We start from the raw sequence: 20,304 nt of genomic DNA on the forward strand, positions 1-20,304 counted from the left end.
ATTCCTTTTGGTGTGGGGCAAAGCCCTTGGACTCTCCTAATACCTCTTTTGCTACTTTTCGGATACAACTAGCCATGGAATCCCACATTTGGTTAGCTTCCCCCTCTCTATCCCACACACACTGGGTGATTACTTTCTCTTTGAAAATGGCTTGTTTTTCTTCTTTTAGATTCCACCATCTAGTCCTTGGGCAGTTCCAAGTCTTGTTCTTTTTTCTCACTATTTTGATATGTACATCCATCACCAACAAGCGATGTTGATTAGTCACGCTCTCTCCTGGTATAACTTTGCAATCCTTACAAGTTATACGATCCCCTTTCCTCATTAGAAGAAAATCTATTTGTGTTTTTGACGACCCACTCTTGTAGGTGATCACATGTTCTTCTCTCTTCTTAAAGAAGGTGTTGGCTAAGAAGAGATCATATGCCATTGCAAAATCCAAGATAGCTTCCCCATCCTCGTTTCTCTCCCCAAAACCATGGCCACCATGAAAACCTCCATAGTTGCCTGTCTCCCTGCCCACGTGTCCATTTAAATCTCCTCCTATAAATAACTTCTCCGTCTGAGCAATTCCTTGCACCAAGTCTCTAAGGTCTTCCCAAAATTTCTCCTTCGAACTCGTATCCAACCCTACTTGAGGTGCGTACGCACTAATCACATTGATAAGTTCTTGTCCTATTACAATCTTGATTGCCATGATTCTATCTCCTACCCTCTTGACATCTACAACATCTTGTGTCAAGGTCTTGTCCACGATGATGCCAACACCGTTTCTCGTTCTATTTGTGCCCGAATACCATAGTTTAAACCCTGAGTTTTCTAGATCCTTTGCCTTACGACCAACCCACTTAGTTTCTTGTAGGCACATAATATTTATCCTTCTCCTCACCATAACTTCTACTACTTCCATAGATTTTCCCGTCAAGGTTCCTATATTCCACGTTCCTAAACGCATTTTGCTCTCTTGAACTCTACCCTTCTGTCCTAGCTTCTTCACCCTTCCCCGTCTAATAGGATCAAAGTACTTCTTTTGTGTGTCCCGTGTAAAGTTGATAGGAGCATATGCTCCCAAACAACTTTGAGTGGAGTCGTTCGAAAAGAAGTTTCTATAGCCCCCTTGCTCATTTAACACTGTATCCGGGTGCCGATGGAGATGCAGCGACCCTTGCTCACTTATCACTGTGCTCAGGCCACACAGCGCGCCACTTACGGGTGACGCCCTAGCTTTAGCGCGATTTCGTTCTGGATTCATTTTCATAAGGATTCGACGTGATCATGGAGTGCCGGCTGTCGACTACCTGACGCCCTCCCCCTCCTCCTTTATCCGGGCTTGGGACCGGCAATGTAAGATAAACTTACACGGCGGAGTTGAAATCGCACGATAAATGCTGACGTAAAATGTTGCCTACTCAATTGTCTCATAAAAAGGGTTTGTCGCTCTAATGAAACAGGCAAAACTTGTATGACACAACCGATTTACCCATGGGTTGCCAACAAATGCCACAAAATCTAAAGAGTCATGATTAGATTAATTAGTAAATGAGTTTGAGAGCAACATAATGTCATCATACCAACCATTTAATTTACTTGCACAAAAATTCATAAGCAATGATAAGGGCAATGAAACAAGTAAACAAGGTAGGGTAACCCTTCTTTATATATACAACAGAACCATCTCCTGCAAATAACAATATCATTAGATTCATTACACCCAAAATGATACGCTTACAAGACTTGTCACGTAACAACTACCGGGACTCGATCTTCCCTCGACTACAAGAACCAATCATCTTCATCCAGCAGCACCTCAATCTTCCCAACAAACTTACCACTAAGTTACTCACCAAGACAAGGTCCAGACATTTTCACTATTTTGGCATGGACTCGCATTCTTCAATGACATTTTCACTATTTTGGCATGGACTCGCATTCTTCAGTCCAGTGGCTACGGTAATCCCGACACCTATGACAGTACTTCAAAATAGCACGTCCTTCATAGTGCACATTAAGCTCACCTTCGTGCTTGGAAACTTGCTCACCACATTCTGTGCAAACTATATCACAGTGTTCGCCAACACGAGCGCCCTTTGGTACCAAAACAAAATACGGGCAATTGCAACTCTTGTGGTCCTCAACTTCCTCACAACAAACTTCACAGTAATTACGCTTTTTTTGCAGTTGGAGTCGAGCCATTGGGTCTCCAATCGCCTTTTGTATACCTTCCTCTTCATCTGCTTGTTTAAAGTTTCATTGTTAGAATACAAAATAAGACTACTAATAACAATTAGTAACATATCATCTCAAGGCCCATAAGACTTTTTCTTGCTACAAAAACATGACTACATGTCTAAAGTAAATAGAGTTGTAAAACATCGGGCCCTTATGGGGACAACTTTTCTAAGTAGCACTTGGGCTCATAAACGCTCTTGCTACAAGTACACCCCTTAGAAACATGTTAGGAGATTACAAAGCCATGCCACCTAACTTGAAAAGCCTAATGGAAAAAGCAAAACCAAGGAAGTGCAGGCATACCCGAAAGCTAAGAGAAAATTACAAGAATGACGGACACTTTTGCAGCAAATTCTACTCAGTTAATCAACTATTAACTACTGAAGCATACAAAAGTAGTGCGAATACACTAGAAATACACTAGAACAGGACTACACATTAACTACTGAAGCACTAGAAAAGTAGTGCGAATACACTAAAAAAAAGAAGTATTAAGGATCATAGATGCATTCATATTCATATTCATTAGGGAGAAAATGAGGATTTAATACTAAAACAAAAATCAAAAGCATACCGTTACGATTCTGCCCAATGCAGTCATCATCATCATCGAACCAACTTGGTTTTGGTTGGAGGGTAGCTTTAGATTTGCCCATTACTTCATCTGAGAGAGAGAGAGCGCGATATATAAGAGGTGGGGTGGTGAGAGGCAAAGCGTAATTGTGATTCATATAGCTATAAGCGAGAGATAGCCAACACTGGGTTTCAGAAATTTAAATAACTCTTTTCAAATATAAAATCTCCAGGAGACTCTTTAAAAGCATATTAGCTAATTATTTTAGGGGCATTTTGATATAGATGCCTCAAATTTGAATTTTTTTTAATCAAACATCTATAACTTTTAAACTTTTGATCAAACATTCTTCTACTAATTTTTAATTAAAAATTATGATTTTTATTGTATTTAATTAACCAACTAGTTCAGAAAATAATATCACAAATATTCTAAAATCACTACAAACTTCCTATCTTATCTTATCATAATTCGTTCAAAATAAATTTTTCATATATTAAATATAACGTACCAATCATTTGTTGTTTTAATATATCTGTTTGGTACGTTATATTTAATATATGTGCATGTTATATTTCATAATTGTATGTTAATATGATCTTTATGTGTTTTTAGAATTTGAAACAACAAATTATTTGAATAAGAAAAATTCATTTTGAACGAATTATGATAAGATAAGATAGGAAGTTTGTGGTGATTTTAGAATATTTGTGATATTATTTTCTGAACTAGTTGGTTAATTAAATAAAATAAAAATCATAATTTTTAATTAAAAATTAGTAGAAGAATGTTTGATCAAAAGTTTAAATATGTTTAATTTAGAAAAATCTAAAATTGAAAAGTAACATATGTTTAATTTAGAAAAATCTAAAATGAGGCATCTAATTCTAATTATCTGATTATTTTAGCAAAACCCCAACAAAACCAAACCTTGATCGATAACTGATTTTCTCACACACATCGTCGTACACCCCATACCCTTTGTTAGCGTGGTTTCTATAACACAATAACATATCTAACCAAAGATTATAATACTGAATTGAAAATTAGCCAAATGGAGAATCAAAAGCATACCATCATCGACCATGGTTGCTTCGTCGAACATGGCTTCGTCTGAGAGAGAACAGAGGAGATAGACAGGAGAGCGACAGAAATCGAGTTAGGGTTCGGCATTAGGGTGTTAGAGCGTAAATTAACAACTATAAAAATTGGAAAAGTTCTAGATAATCACAAATCATACCATTAGGGTTCTGCATCTGGACGTTCACCTCGATCTCTTTCAACGGACGCCACTCCATGGATCTTGCTCCGGCATCGTAACTGGAGGCTGTGGGAGAGGGAACTTTAGCTCGCGCGACCGAACTATATTGGGGTTCGGCAATTTCTGACTTACAATTTTTTTTTCTTGGGTTGAATGCCATTTTATAGCGCAAGGTTCAGGGGTGATTTGTAAAACGACCCCCAAGTTTCAATTTTTGCATATTATACCACGTGACTTTTAAATTGCACCAATTTAACTTATTCGTCAATTTTAACATCTAATTAGAGACTTTGCCCATAATTTTGAGCACTCCTTGCCGTTAATTTCAATGTTTACTACTTTACGCTTCAACTGGTGCAATTTAACTTATCATGATTTATACCTACGGATGAACTTGTCCAATAGGAAGATCACTGCTCAAATATTTCAGGTTGTTGAATCAATGTTCCCTTGAACCAAATTGAGAAGAAAGGACGAAAGCTGCCGTTTCATGTTCATCATTTATGAAACAAAACTTTCTCAAATTGGTCAACTTTCCTCTACACCGTGTTTAGATAAAGAGATTTATGGTTACTAAGGAATTCAAAAGTGACGGAATATAAATGATTGAATTTTATTTTTAAGAATTTGTGAATTTTCTTATTTAGTTAATCTCAAAGAACCATAAAATTTGAATTCTGATGGGAGTTGTAAGGAAGCAACTCAATCCCTCACAATTTTGAGCTCTTCTTAATCCGAGAAGAATAGAGTTTCACCTCCTCTCTCATCCGTTGTCCTTATGGCTCCCTCCACATTTAGTTCCACCCACCCTTCCTCGCCAAGTAGAGGAAGGGTTTCTCAGAGTTGTAGTTGCTCTTTGCTATTATCTCATAGTACTGCAGATTCTTCTTTATGTGGAAGGTAACCTGCTTGGCTTTAACCTGCCTGTTCTTCACATCAACCTTGTTGGCAACAGAAAACAATAGGGATGTTCTAGCACACACTGAAATACTAACGTGAGGAATCAAATATACCAAACCATCACCAACTAATGTAAAAAAAAAAAAAAAAAAAAAAAACATTAGACTTGACACAAAAATAATTTAGCCAACTCAACGGTGGAGATCACGGTGCCATGTAGGGACATTCTTGTATGTCGACCTAGCGGTAACGTCAAACATGATGATTGCACATTGCCCATGAATGCTGCATATTTCAATGAAGAATTTTAGGTGTTCATTAGGAGGCATCCATCATGATTGTTTAGTTTTACTCACTCCACTGGTTCTTCATTGGCCTCCTGGAAATCATGCATCCAACTGAAAGTGTTGTGAATTAAAGCCATAGGAATGCATGCTTGACGGGGCATCCATATGCGAATGACTAGCAAAGGCGAAGGCCCCGAGTTTGCACTCAGAAGCATTAATCTTGGAGGTAGTTTCACGATGACTGGCATTGGCATCATTTCTCTCTAACATTGATTGATTCCTGTATGGCAAATCTACAACAACTACTACTACTACTACTACTACTACTACCGTGATTATGCCAAGTCCAATGCTTGATTAGTTTTTCTCCTCGAATGTTTTGCCAATCTCGTGCTTGGGATGGAGGGGGATGCTATGACAAATCAATGTACAATGTATCATAATCTCATAGAGTTAGTCAAGCAAGGCTGTTACTGTTAGCTGCCTACCTTTCATGAACTCCAACAGAGAATATGAAACGCTGGCAATGTGAGAGTTGTTTCTTCATCCATGGGACTCAAGAGATTGTCGGACATTTTCATGGTCTTGTACAATGAACATGGATACACAGCAAATCATATGTAACGAAAGGAACAAGAAATTCAAGTAATCAACATAGGAAGCAACAAGCATTGGCATTGAAGAATTGAAACAAGAAATTCACTTCGTAACAAGAACTTCAAGTAATCAACATAGGTTCCACTTTTAATACTACCATCCGTAACAAACATTGGCATTGAAGAACTGAAACAAGAACTTCACAGGGCCATAACCCCTTTAATTCAATTTAGACTATAGCAACAAACTAAGTTCATCTTAAACTTTTAACTTCAACAGCAACAGAAGGAACAATATTACATGAATTTGGAGCATAAGCGATCAATGCTCTGCTAGCAATCCCTTTCACCCTAGCATCAAATTGGAAGTGGAAGTGGATGGTCAACATGCTCGGGTAACTTGTAGCAAGAGCTTCATTCATTGAGAACAATCAAAATTTTGTAAAAAAGTTACCGAACATCTTGCAACATAAATCTTGTACGCTTCATAGCCAATTCGCAATGATAGATACTTGAGTCTACGCTCGCTCGAAAATCGAACACGAGTTCGTCCACAGTCGACTTCTGCCATTTGAATCAGGTAAGCAACAAATGATTCTTCTTGGAAAACAACTCTTTGAATGTAATATTTGCCACGCAATTTGGCCAAAGGATGACCTTCAAAAGCTACAGTCCCATAATCTGAGCAAATGTTACTGACTCCTTTCGATACTTGATTCGCTTGATAGATCGCTAACACCGCCTTTTCGTTAGTAGCTCCCAACGGTCAAAAAACCGTACGTAAGACTCAATGGAGTTTCTAGATGTCACCAGATACCCAACTGTTGGCGATACGTGTGCCACTGCCAACATAATAGAAAAAGGCAAAAGCAATTATCTATATACTAGCCTCTCCGCACGCACTAACGTGCGTGCAAGAGGCATTTTTGCATCACGGGCGTTACGCGTTCCAAAAATGTATTGTTTTAGATATTCTTATGTTTCTTAAGTGATTATTTTATAAATTATGGTGTGTGTCCATTTTATTGATATGAGCACTAAATATAATAGAGAAGGCAAGTGTTGTAGTATACAACCAATTCGAGAAGAATTTCAATTATAGTTGTAGTTTCACTTTAGAGATGAGAATAGAATTGAAAGCACTCATACACCGTATTTTCCTTCAACCTAAAAATAGAATTAACCCTTCACATGTTGGGTTATGAAAACCACATAAGGAGTAAAGTTTAGAATATCAATTACAATTTAATATTGACCAAATCTCAATAAAAATAAAAGTAAATCAAAGAAGAAAAAAAAGCACATACCATGCCTTTGCATGTACATTTGCTTATGCACATGAAAAAGAAAAACAAATGAAAAAAAAAATACACATGAATAAAATTAGACACTATGAAAACGTTATCACGGCTGGAGTCATGGATCGCATTTTAACAATAATTAGAAACTATGTCATAAGAAAAATTAGAATGCTTGAAAGAAAAAATGCTTGCAAAAATTAAAAGATTTAAGCAATTAACTGGAGAATTACCCTTAGAACTGAAAAATTACTACAAAAGGTTTGAAAGTTACACAGTTAGACACTAAAAAGGAGAGAGATGAGATGGGGGAAGGCAAAATTAAGATCGGCAATGGTTAACAACTTACGCTCTTTAATCTTTGCACTGTATTCCTTGTTGGATTGTTCCAATATTGGACAAGGCAGGGGGCACCGGTTCTGCCATAATCTCAACAACACAATCCTATCCATCAGAGCGGTTTTACAATGCTTCCATGGTTCTCATGCTCCACGATTTTTTCATTCAATCCTATCCATCAGATCAAGATTCGCAACTACACAATCTGTTCAACCCAAATTTAATCCAAATCGACTCAGCTCTATTAATCCCAAAACAAACAAAAGCAAATATAAGGTTAGATTTTGTTTGCATATAAAACTAAAAGTACCTACATTCAACATCCACGTTACAAAGCCAAGAAGGGGATTGAGTCATACCATCCACAAACACGATCATCCAAAGCATTGACAGAACACGCACTAGGTAACAATGAACTTGATTTTGATTATGACAAATTCAAACTACAATGAACAATTTTAGTCATTAAACAGTCTACAAAGATATGTGATCACATACAGTACCACTCACTCTATCACATCTGCAATTGAAAAATCACTTCATCACAAATAATAGATATTATACTATGATACAGTACCACAAATTGGTACTATCACTTGCATTAAACCAATTTGTCCACACAATTATAGTTCTTCTTCTTTGCTAGCTTACCACATAATAATGTAATTGAAAAAGTTGCAGACCAATCACAAACTCAGATGGCTGCTGAAGCTTTTTTTTATTTTCCAAACCCATTTACCTACCTATTTCACAATTTTCGTTATATGGACTTCTGCAACAGCTTTATGCATTACAGATAGAAAGTACAAAACTCAATATATGTGAGATCAAGTTCATTTGAAATCATGGAAAAGGAAATCAATTAAAACATGAACTATGATTTTTTTATTATAGATGAGTCATGAGTCTTCTTAAAGCATAAGTCCAAGCCATGATGCCCTCTTTGACATAAGCCCAAACCTTCACACATTGAAACTTTCAGTTTATAAACAAGAGGTAATGCAAAGTATCAAAAAAAAAAAAAAAAAAGAATTTAAGAGCATAACTGTGATGCTGTCAAATTGATCCAGGAAAGTTGAATGATTTTGATGATGAAATCTAATGAAAGAAGAAAAAAAAGAGAGTACTTTCTTACTACAATTACACAATGTTAAACAAAAGAGAGTCATTTTCACCCAAAATCAACTACATATATTTGCAGAGAAAAATGAAGTCAATACCAAAATGGAGGGAGGAAACCAACTGTACCCGCACGATAAGCAGCAAGACAAAAAATCGAGTTGATAGGGTTTGTGGCTTCAGAGTATAATGTCTACTATTTTTCTTGACATGTATCTTACACTTTTCCATTCCACCTGAACTACTATATCAATTTAATGCCGCCACAACATTAATACTTGTTTCCATAGCTGCAAGGGAGTGTATGAATGAGTATAGTATGTAGTGTGTTTGAATGAGTATAGTATGCAGTGTGTTTGAATGAGAATAGTATGCAGTAATTAAAATGTACATACATTGGCAAAAAGGAAGAAAAAAATATTCATATCTAATTATAGTGAATTCAGAAGCTCAATCAAATGTAAAACCCCCTTACTTTGCATTTTGTTGCCATGTGGAGCTGTTTAAATTTGCTTTTGTTACCAAAATCTAAACAATAGAAAGTTCAAACCATATTACCCATACCTCCATGTCTCTATCCAGCATTAATTTGTTGATGCCTCATATCCAATGTAAAATGCATCACTTGTAGCTTCTCCATTGTATTACGTGATAAGAGATGATGCAGCTTCAAATAACTTTTGTTAGATATTCTCTACAAAGGAGAAAGGGGACAAATAGATCAAACTACTAAACTAAATTTTACAAAGACGATTAGCGGGCACCAAATTTTTTTTTTTTACACAATGTTATGTTAACTTGCATCATATAAGTTAACATAACATAAAGTCTACATGTTAACTTGCATCATATAAAGACGATTAGCTGCAGGCACCATATGCACGTTCTCGTCCTTCTTCATAAATCTGCAACTGCAAGAAACAAAGACATACCTATTCACTATATATGAACGTTAAACTGTTTGATCCAGTGAAAGAAAGAAAAAACCAAAAAAAAAGGTGATTGGAACCACCACTAATTTTGAAAGCGGAGTGCTCCAACTGCATGGACGATTGGGAGAACCGAAACAACAATCCAAAGCAAACCTGGAAGTCAAGAATTAATCCAAATCAAACAGATATCAGTACCATGTAAATGATCTTCCCAATCAAACAGATATCCACGGATTCACATACCTTTGCAGAAGTTCGATATATGGAAGGGGCAGTGATGGGTGTCCTTCTCTCATGATTGCGTGTAGTCGAGTTTCCGAGACGCACCCCCGACATAAGTTTTGTACCCATCTTTGATAGAAGAATGGTGGTTTTTCTGTCCACGTAAGCGCATCGTGTTGTTGCGAACTCTCAAACGTGGAGGAAATTTAGGGACGTGCACTTTCTCAAACAAAAAAGCTCTGGTCTTTTTACCCCTTGCATGCATAGCACAAAACCCAGAACGGCAAAAACAAAGAAGGAGATCTGTGACTGTTTTTTTCAATCCTTTTCTGTTCGGAACAAATGGAAATCACACACTAATCTGCTGAAAACGAAAATTGATTTCCTTCCGATTATTCATCTCTAAATATTAGTGGGGTGTGAGTAGTTACTGTTGAACCTCCCACTAAACTCAGTCCAGATCGTGAGGATCCTACAGAGAAAACTGTCAACTGGTTTGCGTTTATTCTTCGTACGTCTTTTTCAGCACGTATTTACCTTTTATTTTGATATTTTTTCTTCTTGAAATACAGTTTTTTTATTCAGTTATTTTTTTTACCAGACGATTAGCTGCAGGCACCATATGCACGTTCTCGTCCTTCTTCATAAATCTGCAACTGCAAGAAACAAAGACATCCCTATCCACTATATATGAACGTTAAACTGTTTGATCCAGTGAAAGAAAGAAAAAAAAAAAAAAAAAAAAGGTGATTGGAACCACCACTAATTTCGAAAGCGGAGTGCTCCAACTGCATGGACGATTGGGAGAACCGTAACAACAATCCAAAGCAAACCTGGAAGTCAAGAATTAATCCAAATCAAACAGATATCAGTACCATGTAAATGGTCTTCCCAATCAAACAGATATCCACGGATTCACATACCTTTGCAGAAGTTCGATATATGGAAGGGGCAGTGATGGGTGTCCTTCTCTCATGATTGCGTGTAGTCGAGTTTCCGAGATGCACCCCCGACATAAGTTTTGTACCCATCTTTAATGGTGGTTTTTCTGTCCATGTAAGCGCATCGTGTCGTTGCGAACGCTCAAACGTGGAGGAAATTTAGGGACTTGCACTTTCTCAAACCAAAAAGCTCTGGTTTTATTACCCCTTGCATGCAGAGCACAAAACCCAGAACGGCAAAAACAAAGAAGGAGATCTGTGACTGTTTTTTTCAATCCTTTTCTGTTTGGAACAAATGGAAATCACCTATGATGCATGGACACCGACACGGATACGGGGATACGACACGATACGACACGGGGATACGTCAAATTTCAAAAAATGAGGACACGATACGTCAGGGATACGGCAATTAAAAATATGTATAAATAAATAAATAAATATAAATAAATATATCTAAAACATTATAAAATAAGCATTCAAATTTATTACTCAAGTTCAAATTTATTTCAATAAACTCTAAACAGCTAGAAAGATAGTCCATCCAACAAGCAATTAGTCTTAAAACTTGAAAAAGTAAAAAGAACATCCAAACGAAATTAAAAAAAAAAGTCTCATTCAACTTCCACGTTCATGATGTCTCCTCCATTAATCAAAGTAGTCTCCAATGACGGTTCATCAAGTGAAAGGTTAGCAATATCAAGCATCCCAACACTTTCTTCACCCAAGTTTTCAAAGCCATCTCCTCCAACATCCCACAATTGAGTAACACCTTCTTTGTAGGTTGAGCTATTTCTTGATAAAAGACGAAGATTATTATGCACAAATACCAAATCCTCGGCTCTTTGTGGTGTAATCTTGTTCCTTCTTAGTGAGTGAATAAAACTGTAAGTGCTCCAATTTCTTTCACAACAAGAGGAGGAACAAGGTTGTCCAAGTAGCTTCAACGCTATGGATTGGAGACTAGGTGTAGAAGCTCCATGGACAATCCACCACATTACTGGTTCCAAATGAAACCTATCATTCATAGAATCAATAGCTCCAAAGTCATTCAAGCACATAGAGAAAGAGGCATACTCCACATTGATACTTCTTCTAATTTCCTCATTGGAAAAGTATCTCTCAAAACACTTTTTCCTTTTAGTTGTAAGCTCAACATCTCGGTGTGGAGCAACCCGACTAGGGTCTTCTTGGAGCCATTCTGAACTATAATACCTAAAATAAAAGAAATAGCACTTTAAAAATATAATCATAAAGCTAAAGATTAATTTGGAAGAGTTTATAAGGATATTAGCAAAATCATTACCTTGGATTTAATGAATGCGCCAAACAATGAAGTGGTGTGCTACTTTTAGTCCATCGCTCTAATAAAATGCGATACACCGCATCAAAAAAGCTGCTTTTTTCATGTAATGCCTTGCGCTCATTCCTGTAGATAGCAGCTTTCACCTTTTCAATCATAACATCTCACCACTCATACACCAAGTGAAGACAAGGCTTATCTGTGTCAGCCATTCTAATAGCCTCATATATTGGAGCTGTAAAGAAAAGAATATAATCAATCTTCTCCCAAAAGTACTCATCCAATATTTTTTGCTTCACCGTCATTGCTTTAACCAAATCATCTTCTTTGTACAAAGCCCAATTCGGGCTAATCACCATTTGTTGTAAACTTTCCTTTACTTCCTTAAATCTTCTAAGCATCACAAGTGTGGAAGCAAATCTAAAAAATTTTAAAATTAGGATAGCTCATAATTGAATAAGAAAAAAAAAGGAAAAAAAGTGGAGAAAACAAACCTTGTTTCGGCAATGGAGAGCAACTTTAGTTTGCAATGTTCATTAAACATAGACAATCTCATGCTATGGTTCATAATAAAATTTTTTATGGACCAAACATCACTAGCAATAGTTGAAATCCAATTGCAGTCATCGTACGAAACATCTGTTTGTTTCGGAGAGCATATACTCTTCAAAGCAAGATTAAGAGTGTGAACAACACAGGATGTCCAAAAGATATGGGGATAGTGGGCCTCAATAAGTAACCCAGCAGCTCTACAGACAGGAGCATTGTCAGTGATCACTTGAACAACATTTTCATGACCAATTTCTTTAATAGCTTCTGTAAGGAAGTTGGCAATACAATGCTTGTCTTTATATTCACCTTCACAATTAATTGCCCTCAAGAACATTGGCCCGCTTTCACAAGTTGCCATAATATTAATAAGTGGTCTCCTTTGTGCATCTGTCCACCCATCACTGCACAAACTTACACCTTTAGTGCTCCATGTGCGCTTGATTGGTTGGAGGCATTGCTCAATGTGACTCTTCTCTTGTTGCAAAAGAGTAGTCCGTAGTGCATTGTAACCTGGTGGAACATACCCTGGAAGTGTAGAAGCTCGAACATATGAGTTTCGATAGTGCGGATTTCTTGCAAGGTTAAATGATAAGCCACATGTATAAAACATCCTTGCAACTTCAGCATCACACTGATCTCGAGCTTCCTTGTTAAAAGCTTTACTAAGAGGCCCACTTGTTCCCTTTCTCTTCTTTGGATCAAGATTCACTTCGGGTAGATCATAACAGAAAGAACCAGTATTGGGCAAAGAAACATTCTTAGGAGCAGAACTCTTCAGCTTATATTCACACTCTCGAATTAACTTTTTCATTTCTACAAGATTTTCATCAGTAACCTTGCTGCAAGGCGCGACCCCGTTTCCAGCCATTTTTAACAAATGAAACTTGACCCTAGAGTATGATCCTTTGTAAGTTTTCTGACAATAATTGCATTTAAATTCAGCATTCCCTCCTCCTCTTTTTCCCACTTTTTCGAGCTTTTTGACATACTTCCACAACGGAGTATGATAATTTTCAACAATCTCATCCGGATTAGCATTATCATCCGAATTAGCATTATCATCCGGATTAGCAATATCATTCGCATGATTATTAGGGTGATTCATTTTCCTAAATCAACAAACATATAAAGAGTAATAGTTAATCCACTGTAAAGACAAAGTTATTATAATCTAAATATTCATACCACTACACAATAATATATTATAATATACAAAATATAATAATATTATAATAACAGAAAAAGTTAAAACAGAAAAGCAAAAGTCGTCAGATGGACTATGGGGAATGGATGGGTATTATTATTATAATATTATATTATTGTTCTTGGGGAATCAAATTGTCTTGGAATGGGTATTATAATGTTGTTGTCTTCCAATGGGTATTATAATATTGTTGTCTTCGAATGGGTTGAACTTGAAACTTGAATCAGTAAAGCTGAGACCTGAGACTGGTTAAAAAAACGAAAGCTCACCGGTCACCACCACTCACCAGGAGTTGCAGACAGAGACGAAGGAGACGACTGAGCAGTTGTAGACGAAGAAGAGGGAGACGACGGGGCAGTTGCAAATGGAGACGACGGGTCACGGAACAGTTGCAGATGACGATCAACTGGGATTCGTGAAAGTCTCCCAAGCAGAGTGATTTCTGAGAGGTAAATCCGAATTTTAATTTTTTTTTCTGATTATCCTCTGATTTTAGAGTGATTTCAGTTAACTAAGTTCGATCGAACACGATTCTATGCGGATTTTTTGTGATTTTTTTTCTGATTATCCTCCTATTTCAGTTTCAAATGTATCCGAAAAGTAGGATACACGTATCTGGACAATACGATACGCGTATCTCGTTAGTCCCAACTGTATCCCTTCACTCCAATACGTATCGAACGCGTATCCACGCGTATCTGTATCCTCAGCGTGTCAGATACGGGATACGGTTGCTTTCTCCCGTGTCCATGCATCGTAGGAAATCACACACTAATCTGCTGAAAACGAAAATTGATTTCCTTCCGATTATTCATCTCTAAATATTAGTGAGGTGTGGGTAGTTACTGTTGAACCTCCCATTAAACTCAGTCCAGATCGTGAGGATCCTACAGAGAAAACTGTCAACTGGTTTGCGTTTATCCTTTGTACATCTTTTTCAGCACGTGTTTACCTTTTATTTTGATTTTTTTCCTTCTTGAAATACAGTTTTTTTATTCAGTTATTTTTTTTTACCAGTTTGTCCTCATTTTTTCCTTTTTTTTTTATTTCAATTGTGAAGAAAACAAAGAGGCTTTCTTGGCATTTCTGAATACTTCACCAAACTGGCATTCTCCCTCTATATATACTAGCCTCTCTGCACGTGCTCACGCGCATGCGAGAGGCTTTTTTTAATCACGGGCGCTACGCACCCCTGAAGATTGTGTTGCGTTAGTTATTTACCATTGTTATCCATTTGGTATAGACATTAATAGTGACACTGTAGTTTTAGGTTACATACAAACTCACTAAACTTGGTATGTCACTCCAAGTTTAATGAAACTTGCATTTTTATTGAGAAAAACATGTTGTCTTCTTCTTTTAACCAATCCAATATCAAATAAAATTGTCTCGCTCTCTCTAGTGTTTTCTAACAACCCACACAAACAATTAGCATGGAGATCACAATTAGCTACCAAGCTAAACAGCCAAATTCCAGTACAATAAACTATTATTATCAGGACGTACATAGTTCCACCATGATCATGGAAAAGACTTGGACCCGTTCATAGGTTGTTTTGAGTATAAAATTAACAAAACAATAAGATGAAATGACCTACTATCCAGTCTCTATTCTTTCCTTGGTCCTCCCAAATTTGTATGCCAAACCATCGAAAAGTACATTTCAACGGGTCAATAATCTATGCTATGGATGATCGTGTTTGTTAATCATATGAACTCAATCCCCTTCTTGGCTTGGATGTTGAATGCATGCACTTTTTTTATTGCAAATAAAATTTAACCTTTTCTTGATCCTCCCAAATTTGTGTTTTCATGGGATAAATGGAGAAGCCAAAATGACTTGTCTTTGAAGTTTGAACTGAGATATTTTAAGCCTCCTAACTTGAAAAGAGAAAAGAACATAAACAGAATGAAGCTAAACATGATGTTCCTATCAATCTCTTACATAACATAGGCCACTATAAAGTAGAACTTTATGTCTAAATGATAGCAAACAAAACAACGCTTTAAATTGCCATCAAATTAAATTTAAGAAAAAAGAATAAAAATTCAGTATTTGCTTTTCGAAAAACTTTCTTGAGTACCCTTTTCTGGAAGAGTACATTAGTGACGTTTTGACTGGAAGAGTACATTTCCCCCTGATAGGAGCATATTTATGCGACTTAGTTAGCTTGTTTTCTTGCATTTTCATAGCTAGTTCTTACTTATTATAGTGTTTTAAGCTATTTTCATGTGTTTGTAGGTCCAAATGACAAAGTTGGCAAGAAAGTGAAATTTGGAGCATTTTGAAGCAGTTTTGGCATCAATTGGATAGCTTATAAGTGGAGCAAGATGGATGGACGAATTTGAAGACCAAAGATGTCTAGGAATGTGCTAAAGAGTTGAAGAAGTAAATCCAAGACAAAAAAGATAAGGAATCAGCTCAAAAGAAGAAGATATTATCCAAACTGCCTTATCTTATCCAAAACCTTATCCAATCTTATCTTATCCAAACTAACCTTATCTTATCTTATCATTTCCTAATCTAGCATTATCTTATCTTATCTTATCCAAATCAGTTTATGCCTTAATTCTAGCTATTTTTTAGGGATAATTATGCATTTAAAATACATATTTCAGATTCTAGAGCCCTTATCCCTTATGTGCCGCATATATGTCTTTCCCTTGGTGAATGAGGAATTGTAATCCTTCCCTAAAACCCATGCAGTGTATCCTTGTCCCTTTAGGTCCAGAAATCTGTTCTAAAACATCTTTTCTAGAAGCTCTAGGTCCTGCCGCGTCTTTCTAACCTAATTCCTCTTGGTTTCTGGTTGTTTTAACCTATTCCACTTGGGTTTTGGTTACACAATTCTATTCCTACTCAGCCTTATTCCGTGCCTAGCCCTATATATACACACACACACTTATGCGCCTATTTCAAACCACGCACCCATATATTCAGATACAATTGAGAGATTTCAAAGAGTTCAAAGGTGTGCTTGCGTGGAAGGAAGGAGAAGAAGGAGCTTTGTGCCATGGCTTGCAATCCAATGAGGGTTCAAAATCTGCCATTGGAGTTGCTGGGACGTTCCTGGTTCTTTCTATCCTTAGATTTGTTTCAATGTTGCTTTTAATTTGGTTTTATGTTTTCAAAGACATGAGGAACTAATTTCTTTTTAGTTCGAGGTGAATTCGAAGCCATGATTATATGTTTTATATGAATTGATTACATCCAGTTATTGTTTCTTGAGTCTTGAATGTGATTTGCTTATCTGAGTTATCAAAACTTGTTTATGTATGTTGATTGAGGATGCATACTTGATTTGCATGCATTAATTTGATGCTAGAGTATAAGGGAGTTTCACCTAATCATTATGAACTTATATTCACAAGTAGTAAAAGTCACGAGTCATGATTGTGTTAAGTAAATCCTTGGCAGGAGTATCATGCTTTTCATATTTACTAATGCCTCGTCAATGCTTATGGTTTTCAAAGAACTTAATGACCTTTTATATGTCTCTCTATCATGCTTTTCATAGTTAGGGAACTTGATAAGGACAATTTGGTTGTGATGCGTATCCCGTCCAATTTAATGAGTTAAGGAAAATCTGATGGTTAATTTGTGCTGTCACGGTTAACTTGGGGTGTTGTCATTCATAGTCTAAGGGAACAATACTGGAAATTGGTTTATATACATATGTCATGTGTGGAGAAGGATCCTCTGGCTAAATTTTCACCATTCAAATCACCTAATTTACTTTGTTTTGCAATCTGTTTAGTTTAGTTAAATTTCGTCCAAATCAATCCCCCTTTTAATTAAGTGTCTTAGATTAGTTAGAAAAGTGTTTGAATCTGTCCAAATTATTGTTTTGAGTCCTACTAGTGTTAAATTCGTCCAAATAGTCCCTAGAGTCTGTTTTGAGTCTTTTTAACTTAGTTTTGCTGTTTTGAGTGTATTGAGTCAATTTTGAGTCTATAGAGTTTAGTTTAGTGTTTTTGAGTCTTATTTGTGTTGATTAGCATCCCTAGTTAATCCCCGGTCTAGAACGATCCCTACTTGCTTAATACTACAATTACATGTTTAATAGGGTTTAATTTGTGTGTCAAGTTAATTTTCACATCAAATTTTGGCGCCGTTGGCGGGGATTAGCAAACTTGCTAATCTCCCTTGTTTGTGTCGTGTGTCTTTGTGTTTTCTTTTAGTGTCAAAGTGTTTTACATGTGTGTTTATTTTTGTCTTTGCCGTGCCTTCTACTTGGTTACTGAATTGTTTTTGTTCCTTGTTTCAGGTACTAGTTTATGACTCGTAGTTCTCAACATATTAGTGCAAACATCTTGGAGTTCGACGACAATTTTGAACAAACTTTGAGAAGAAAGAGGAAGCAACCAGAACCTAATCCACCTAGTTCAAGTTCAGAGGCCGAATCTGAATTTGAAGAAGAAGAAGAATAATAAGTCATGGTAGCGGACAATCGTACAATCAAAGAACTTTCAGCCTCAGGGTTGGACAATGTCGTGCCCCTTTGTATTCAATACCCCGTGGCTGCCCAAGGAAAGACTGATGCATTCGAGTTGAAGTCAAGCTTGCTGCATCATATTCCCAAGTATTATGGGCTGTCCATGGAAGATCCAAACAAGCATTTGAAGGAGTTTGAAGTGGTGTGCTCAAGCATAACACCCATCAATGTTGAAGGGAGCATTTTGAAGATGAAGGCCTTTCCATTCTCTCTTATGGATAAGGCTAAAGATTGGCTATACGAATTGGCACCTGGAACTGTCACTTCTTGGGAAAGCATGAAACGAGCATTTTTAGAAAAGTTTTTCCCAACTTTAAGAGTCATTCTTTTGAGGAAAAGAATCAGTGGCATTCAATAAAGCCAAGGCGAATCCTTTCCAGCATATTATGAGCGTTTCACGGCTTTAGTTGCATCGTGCCCTCAACATCAAATGAAGGAGGAACTTTTACTTCAATATTTCTACGAGGGACTTATTCCAATTGAGAGACAAATGCTTGATGCCTCAGCGGGTGGTGCTTTGGTTGACAAAACACCGGTGGCTGCCAATATCTTAATTGCAAACTGAGCCTTGAATGCACAACAATACAAAGGTGTTGGACAAAGAGACATCCCACGGCAGCAACTGAATGAGGTAAGTGCAATTTCAGAACTTCAATCTCAAATGGCTAATCTTACTGTTCTTTTATCGCTGGTTGTTGAAGGATCCAAAGTGTAAGGAAATACACCAAGTGTGTGTGGCGTGTGTTCTAAGCAAGGGCACCACAATAATCAATGTCCACAATTGATAGAGAATGGAGGATGGGAAAGTGCCAATATCATAGGTTATCAAGGCCAAAATCAGCAAATGAATGATCCATACTCAAATACATACAATCTGGGATGGAGAGATCACCCAAATTTCAAGTGGAGGGAGCCTCAGCAACCTCAACAAGGAGGATTTCGACAACCACCCCCTGGGATGTTTCCAAGGCCATACGCACCAACACAACCCTAACCACAATTTGCCCAACCAAAATTAGGTTCGTCTATGGATAATGATCAAATTGTTCAATTATTAACCACTGTGGCACAGGGAATGCAAAATCAAGCCAAAAAGGTAGATGAATTGGAGAAGCAAATGGGGCAAATGGTGGAATTCATGGGCCAATCAAAGAGCAAGGCAAACTTCCTAGTTCAACCGTTGTGAATCCAAAGAAAGGCTTTGAATCCGCCAAGGCCATCACGTTGAGAAGTGGCAAGGAGCTTGGAAACCACAAAAAACCATCCAAACAAGGCCTTAACGAGGATGAAAAGCTGCTGCAAGAAGAAGAACAAGAAGCAAGGGCCACGGAAAGGGAAGACCAATCCTTGTCGCAGCCCTCTAAGGCCTCTAAACCGTCCTAAACCATCAAGGTAAGTCCAAATTCGAGTTCTTCTAGTTCTATTCCACTAAATGTGCCATTTTCTTAGTAGGTTTAGGCAATCAAAGAAAGAAAAGAATGAGAAAGACATTCTGGAAACCTTTAGGAAAGTTCAAGTCAATATCCCGCTCCTTGATGCAATCAAGCAAGTTCCTAAGTATGCCAAATTCTTGAAAGAGCTTTGCATAACAAGGAAGAGGATTTCGAACAAAGAAGTGGTCCAGGTAAGTGAGAATGTTTCTGCGATGTTACAAAGGAAACTACCACCTAAATGCAAAGATTCGGGTAGTTTTACAATTCCTTGTGTTATTGGAAATACTAAGTTTGAACATGCTATGTTAGATTTAGGAGCTTCAATTAATGTCATGCCTTACTCAATTTATGCATCTATGAACTTAGGAGAGCTTAAAAACGATGGTGTGATTATTCAATTGGCCGATCATTCTAACGCATATCTGAAAAGGAGTTTTGGAAGATGTTTTGGTGCAGTTAATAATTTGATATTTCCAGCAGACTTTTACGTGCTTGACATGGAAGATTCAGCCCATTCTACCCCATTATCGATCCTCCCTGGGCAACCTTTCATGAAAACAGCCCGCACCAAGATTGATGTGTTCAAAGGGACTTTAATGATGGAATTTGATGGTGAAA

The 20,304-nt window shown here is 37.1% G+C and overlaps 2 protein-coding genes across 2 annotated transcripts; both read right to left on the reverse strand.

Annotated features, from left to right (window-relative positions):
- Nucleotides 1–1,627: 1,627 nt before the first annotated feature.
- On the reverse strand, nt 1,628–4,243 carry LOC103410753 (uncharacterized). Its single transcript, XM_070826823.1, has 4 exons — nt 4,044–4,243; nt 3,878–3,916; nt 2,804–2,893; nt 1,628–2,231 (listed from the first exon to the last, which is right to left on the reverse strand). Exons 1-4 carry the CDS (start codon nt 4,222–4,224, stop codon nt 1,909–1,911), a joined length of 633 nt encoding a protein of 210 aa, XP_070682924.1. The 5' UTR covers nt 4,225–4,243; the 3' UTR covers nt 1,628–1,908.
- A 7,922-nt stretch (nt 4,244–12,165) lies between these two features.
- LOC139198023 (uncharacterized) lies at nt 12,166–13,658 on the reverse strand. Its single transcript, XM_070826258.1, has 2 exons — nt 12,496–13,658; nt 12,166–12,421 (listed from the first exon to the last, which is right to left on the reverse strand). Exons 1-2 carry the CDS (start codon nt 13,656–13,658, stop codon nt 12,166–12,168), a joined length of 1,419 nt encoding a protein of 472 aa, XP_070682359.1.
- Between the last annotated feature and the right edge of the window lie 6,646 nt (nt 13,659–20,304).

This window comes from Malus domestica, chromosome 08 (genome assembly GCF_042453785.1).
Source record: "Malus domestica chromosome 08, GDT2T_hap1".
Taxonomy (NCBI): Eukaryota; Viridiplantae; Streptophyta; class Magnoliopsida; order Rosales; family Rosaceae; genus Malus; species Malus domestica.

Coding starts and splice junctions, on each gene's coding strand:
- LOC103410753 (XM_070826823.1), bottom strand. CDS start 4,224: ATGGCATTCAACCCAAGAAAAAAAAATTGTAAGTCAGAAATTGCCGAA. Junction 3,917..4,043: donor CCAGATGCAGAACCCTAATG/GTATGATTTGTG, acceptor GTTCTCTCTCAG/ACGAAGCCATGTTCGACGAA. Junction 2,894..3,877: donor AGCAACCATGGTCGATGATG/GTATGCTTTTGA, acceptor TCTCTCTCTCAG/ATGAAGTAATGGGCAAATCT.
- LOC139198023 (XM_070826258.1), bottom strand. CDS start 13,658: ATGAATCACCCTAATAATCATGCGAATGATATTGCTAATCCGGATGAT. Junction 12,422..12,495: donor CTCTCCATTGCCGAAACAAG/GTTTGTTTTCTC, acceptor AAAATTTTTTAG/ATTTGCTTCCACACTTGTGA.